The 6,473-nt window shown below is 36.7% G+C and overlaps 1 protein-coding gene across 1 annotated transcript; it reads left to right on the top strand.

Moving 5' to 3' along the window:
- The first annotated feature begins 581 nt into the window (after window positions 1-581).
- cldn7b (claudin 7b) lies at window positions 582-5,444 on the top strand. The gene is made up of 4 exons (XM_048177967.1): window positions 582-1,054; window positions 3,128-3,292; window positions 3,665-3,749; window positions 3,899-5,444. The coding sequence occupies exons 1-4, from the start codon at window positions 832-834 to the stop codon at window positions 4,053-4,055; spliced, it is 630 nt and encodes a 209-aa protein (XP_048033924.1). The 5' UTR covers window positions 582-831; the 3' UTR covers window positions 4,056-5,444.
- The last annotated feature ends 1,029 nt before the right edge of the window (window positions 5,445-6,473 follow it).

The raw sequence follows: 6,473 nt of genomic DNA, 5'->3' as shown, positions 1-6,473 counted from the left end.
AAACATTAAAAAAACGTACCGACCCCAAACTTTTTAGTATATGTGCGCATATATATATATATATATATATATATATATATATATATATATATATATATATATATATATATATACTGTACAAACTGCATTTTCTATCGAACCCTAAACCTATCCATCACAGAAAACTTTCTGCATTTTTACATTTTCAAATAAGCATCATTTAGTATGTTTATTAATCTATTTCCCATGTTTATTAATCTATTTCACATTTGGTCCTCACAATGTAGCCTACACATAGCTAATGTAGCCCATATTATCTATGGAGAAGGGTTTAGGCAGAGTCTTATATCCATTTGAACGAGACATCTTGATATTCAGGTCAGAGACAAGATCCGATAAAGATTCTATATCTTCAAACGACGCAAGTATGACCAAGCTGTGATTTACTGTATGATAAGCAGTAACATTACTCATACTTCGATACGGTGTCGTCTCGAAACCCCCCGACCTCTCCAAAACAACATAGGTAAACTGAACCTAATCTACACGAAACTCAAAATGTCTCCGCCCATAAAGAGGACGAGACTCTTAAAGCTCAAATCAGCAGCTCCTTTCATATTCAAGGTGCGGCTTCACTCAACAGGTGTCTGAGTCAGGACATCTACAACGTCTCTTAACGGATTTTTAAAAACATTTCTAATACATTTTTGTGAATTTAACCGATTCAGTCGGAGGACTACAGAAACCGCGCTATTTTTGGAACAATTATAGCTCTTTGCCGAACTGTTGCTTCCAGACATCAAACAGATATAGTTTCAGACTAGTTCATCTTTTTAAGTTCACTGTGAGAAGATGGCAAATAAAGGACTGCAGCTCCTGGGATTTACTCTATCGGTTCTGGGTTTGATTGGGCTCATTGTTGGCACTATCTTGCCTCAATGGAAGATGTCTGCCTACGTTGGAGATAATATAATCACAGCGGTGGCGATGTATCAAGGCCTTTGGATGTCGTGCGCATTTCAGAGCACCGGACAAATCCAGTGCAAGGTGTACGACTCCATCCTACAACTCGATGGTAAGTGCAAATCGCCTATACTGTTTTTTTTTTCTTTTCTTTTCAAAAGCTTTATTATTGACAGCATTGCTGGATATGTATTTTAGAAAACCCGTCTAGTTGTGGTTTTAAAGTAAGGAATTGCTTGGTGAAATGTTGTACCTGAGAGGGCGCATGCGCGTACTGTACAGCGTCCTGGCATATTATCACTTCTTCACACTTTGATGATAATGATACGAGTGCTTTGGCTTCGAATGGTGCCAGCTTACTGATGTAATTTATTTGTGTCGTGTAATATAGCCTTGTTACCAGAGAAAATAATAGCCTACAATTAAACTTTTACATTTTGTCGATAACACACAAAACTATTGTAATTATGCTTTTAATTTTTACCTGCTAAATATAAGGTGTAAGACACATTGTGATGTTTGTCTTTATCCGTACATGAAAGGTAGCACGCAAATTGTTTTTCGTTGCCACGCCCTGTAGCCACTTCGCGCGGCAACTCATCTCTTGTTACCACAGCAAGGACACGCACCTGTTATTCCATCATTCCTTCCCCTTCAATTCACGTTTTTCTCTTGATTATTGCAATAAAGTGAGAAAAAATGGAACAACCCATTTTGGCTGTGATGTAGTGGCGTTTGGTATCATAAAAAAATATGTTTGATTAGTATCTCTCACATTCTTGTAGAGCTTGGTGTTAGATAATGCTATTTGTTTTGATGTTATCTTTGTTATGCTAGGATTTTATGTATTCCATCGTTTTGGGTCGAAGTAAGTTCAAATGTGGTATAAAGGGCAGTTGTCCTTCAGGAATGTGTGCACAAAAAAAAGTTTTCAAGCCAGAGTATTCAAAATAGGAGATTAATAAACACAAAAAATGCTGATCGTTTTAACATTAGGGTGAACATTCTGACTGGGACAATGCTAGTTTAGAGTTGGGTGATACGGTTGGGTTACGCATTTACTCAAAGTAATGATTATACGGGTGTGACTCCCACCCTTCCTCCACACGCGGAAACTCAGTGCTCCTGTGTCGGGTGGGGGAGTCAGGCATTGTCTTTGAATGACTCGAGTATTTTGCCAACAGCTTATTAAAACAACCAAATGAGGACTCCTTTGTGAAAACACAAACACAGAGAATGAAGCTATTTAAAATCAAAGAGTGCCTTTTTAGAATAACAGAGGCGTTTGCTCCTGTTATGTTTACCTTTTTTTTTTTATCATCCCTTTGTTACTCCTCACCTGAGTCATTTGGCTCACTTCTGTCGTTTGTGTTTATAGCTATACAGTATGTTTATAGACACTTTAGTCATTTAGCCAATTACCATATCAATCTTTTGATTTTAGCTTGTGTAAAACACTCTTATCAGTGAGTTTATTTTTCATTTTATGTTATGCACACAAAAATACAACACGTACAGGCCTATTTAATGATATCTTACTGTAGTATTGCTGTTAGGGAGGAACCATGAGATTTAACAGGGCAAGAAAAACAGGCAAGGTGACGAAATGGCTAGCAACCGTTTTGTACATCCTGTAAGATTATAAAAGCATTTTGCTTCAGGTAATGAGTTCTTCCTAATAACTTGAGTTTTTCTTAATAATTTGGTTTGATACTAAGGAAAGTGTTGTAATTATTATGAAAGCCATGCCCACAAAGCAAAACTAGATCGATTGTTGCAGTGAAACCCAAGTTCCCATGACTGGTTAAACCTGTTCCTTCTCTAGATCTAAAGGGCATTGCTGCCCACATATTTGTACAATCTTCTCTCAAAGGAGACTTCCGGTTGGAACCGGTCTTTGTTGCACCTGACTGCAGGTGTAGTGGGGGAAGGGCTTTTCTCTTCATTCAGAGAGGAAAAAACAAAAACCTGCAGAGAATTGGGCCATTTCAAAACCCTTTAGTCTGTTCATCATAATCTTTTTGATTCACTATTGGTGCACTTCCCCTTTTCATGTGCTGAACTGACTTTAACCATGATAAACAATTAAAATAAGCTTTTTGGTGTACTATGAACGTACAATGTCGAGACCGATTATTAACTTTTCTCTCTGCATCTTTCTTTCTCTACCCTCCCTGTCTTTCAGGTGCTCTCCAGGCAACTCGTGCCCTGATGATTGTAGCAATCCTTTTCACAGTAGCGGGACTGGGTGTGGCCAGCATGGGCATGAAGTGCACTAACTGTGGTGGTGATGACAAGGTCAAAAAGTCCCGCATTGCAATGACAGGCGGTATAATCCTCATTGTTGCAGGTACGTTCGCTCTAATAAATTACATTAATGTTACTTTTGTAATTAAATTACAGCAGTGTCAAAAACAGCGTTTTGTGTACTAAAAAGGACGAAATATACAATAAAATATAAGTAGCCTAATAAATAATGATGATTGGCATTTTCTAGATTAGTTTTTTTAAATACCAATGTTAAAGGAACTCTTGCCAGGTTTGGAATGTCTGTCTTCACAGTTTTGGTTTCTCATGACTCTGAATTACAGAATGTAACTTTGTCAGATGACATGCAGAAAATGTTCACTCCCAGTCAGTGGGCAGAAACTGTCAAAAAAAACGTTTGGAATTTTTTTTTTTTTTTTTTTTTCTAATTTATCTCATCTCTTACATTCCTTAGCCCTTTGTAGTATTGTTGCCTGTGGCTGGTTTACACATCAAATCGTCCGGGATTTCTACAACCCCTTCACACCTGTCAATACAAAGTAAGTTCATATGTGGCTGTAAACCACAAGAAAAGTATGTTTAGGCATTTTTCCATGTGTTTCACCTTATTTTATAGTCGCTCTTCCTCCTAATGAACAGTACTGAGAAGGGAAGTCACAGCTCATAATATTATACTCTATTTCTATAGGTATGAGTTTGGTGCAGCCATTTTCATTGCCTGGGCAGGTGCATTCCTAGACGTAATGGGTGGAGGCATGTTGGCCGCCACGTGCCCAAAGGGTAAACCATCTCCCAAGTACCCCAAGTCCTCCAGACCACCCAGCAGCAGCAGGGAGTACGTTTGAGCCCCATCAAATCTACAAGCCGAAGAAGTCCATAACGAATCACGGAGCATGTGCAGAAGTTCCCCTAGTCAGCTGATCTGAGATCTGTTTAGATTGTAATTTTTTTTTTAATTGTGGTTGACTTAGAATAGAACAAACTACTCAGATCAGTGTTCTCGGGTAACTTTTATTCACGCTCGGTACAGCAGCCCACCTCAGAAAAAAGGTCACTTCTGTTTTCTTTTGATAAGCACCAAGTCTTTTTTTTTTTTTTTTTTTTTTCCCTTCCTATTTTGAATCCTGTTGCTGATTGTGAGTTTGGAAAGGGGTTCTTCCTCAGTGTGTTCCTCATTTCATAAGACTGCCATGTTTAGTGAACATGAAAGAAGGAGGCATGCTCAGGGAAAAATCATCACTTGTACTGCTATGTTACACTGCATCACTGCTTATTGCTGGAAAGCCATGTCCTGACCTCACCATCTGCCTTGCTTGTTGTGTGCATCATCTAATGAATTGTGCCAGACACTGAGGTGCATGAGAAGAACAACATGCATTTATTGTATATGTGTATATATATATTTAAAAAAAATTTTTTTTAAAGGGCTAATAATAATAATAATAATAATAATAATAATAATAATAATAATTATAAGAGCTATAATTTCTAGTTCACTTTGCTGCATGATTTCAGTCTGGTCCCTGTGCCATCAGACCGTCTCTTTTAACAAATTCAAATTATACTTAATTTTATACAAATCGATTTTTTTTTAATGTATAAAATTACTGAACTAGTCCAAGAGAACTCGTTTATGTAAAGTAGTGTTATACTGATGGCACTAGAATTAAATTGCAGGTGAAAAACAAAAGTTTGACTTGGTTTAGAATATGATAAAGAAGGCACTAAACTTTGCAGTTTTGCAGATTGGTCTGTTTCTTTTACTGAGCAACATGATCAATGTTTTTTTGTAAATCAAAGAAATGGCTCTTATTTATGCAAAGTTAAACTTAACCTTAGCTTTTGTGCTCCAGCTCCTCAGTGTCCTAATTGTTGCATGTGCACAATTATAAAGCTAATGTTACAAAATGTTTTGATACTTCTTTCTTGTATTTATACAGTTTTATCATAGCTGGTTACAAATTAGAGGTCAAATTAGGTCTTTTTCTATCTGTCCACAACATGAAACTTAACTCTGACCTTTTTTCTTTCTTTTTTTTTTTTTGCTCTGGTCTTTGTGCTTGGACCACTTGAGATGGGTTGCTCTCAAGTCTGTTTAGGAGTTTAAGTAAATTTAGGTTGCATTATACTTGATTTGTGACCAGCTTATGCAAATATTTAACTTTTAAAAAATGTTTTTGACTGTTTTAGTTGGCAAATTACACATTTTATGTAAATAAATTTTTTAAACAAGAGCTGTCCAATGTCAAGTGTTTTTTTTTTTGTTTGTTTGTTTGTTTTTTTTATATAAAATGTGTGCTAATGATATCTGTGGCAGTTTACCCATATTAGTGATTTGCAAATACCTCAGCCTTTGCCAGTCACGTGGTCCTCTGACGTCTGTGTCAGCACAATTTGCATGATCTGGCTATCGCTGCAGACGTGTCTTAATGTAAATAACCCTGTAATGGGAAAATATGAGTGAAGGGAAAATGGGTCACCACTCACCAGGTAGAATGCTGTGGGTAATAATTACTATGCCCAGCCATTTGTGTTTCACGAATATGCTATCATTGGTTTTAATATATAAGAACATGATACATAAAACACTTGTTTACAAGGGGAATTTGTATTTCACAGCTAGAAATATGCGAGACAAAATGTAAGGTACTTTTCCTCCTTGTTTGGGTGTTGTGCTCTCTACTGCCACTCAGAGATAAATTCCTGCTATAGATTATCTCCTCGTTAGGCAAACGCTAAAAACATTGTTGGTCCTGCTAATTCAGACTTCAGCCCCCTAAAGAAAGTCCAAATAAAAGGTAGGCTTATTCTTTATACATATAAGCTGGCATATATAGTAAATACGCCCCAACAACATGATTTAATTTATAACAAATAAGTAACAAGATTACAAATTATAAGACACTGGTGGTAGACGCTTGACTACACAAATCGCGTTTACCTGAGGAAATTACCATAGTAGCTAATTACCATAGTTGATTACCTTTGACTTGAAATGTTATAGGATGAAACATTTACAAAACATAAATGCTGTCAAGATTTACATATCACAAAATATCAAAATACCAGTTAGCAGACGGCTAATTGTCCCGCCAAGGGGCGCCAAGAACGATATACTCAAATCCAGAAAATGTTGAAAATTACTTAAAAAACGTAACCCACCTCCAAATTCAGTTTTTTCCATACATCAAACGTGAGGATTTTGAGGCAGTTTGCAAGTACATAGTCTATAATGCCAATAAATGGTTGCAAAAATTGCAAAA

This window comes from Megalobrama amblycephala, linkage group LG2, assembly GCF_018812025.1.
Source record: "Megalobrama amblycephala isolate DHTTF-2021 linkage group LG2, ASM1881202v1, whole genome shotgun sequence".
In the NCBI taxonomy this organism is placed as follows: Eukaryota; Metazoa; Chordata; class Actinopteri; order Cypriniformes; family Xenocyprididae; genus Megalobrama; species Megalobrama amblycephala.
This window is presented reverse-complemented; position numbering and strand designations above follow the sequence as displayed.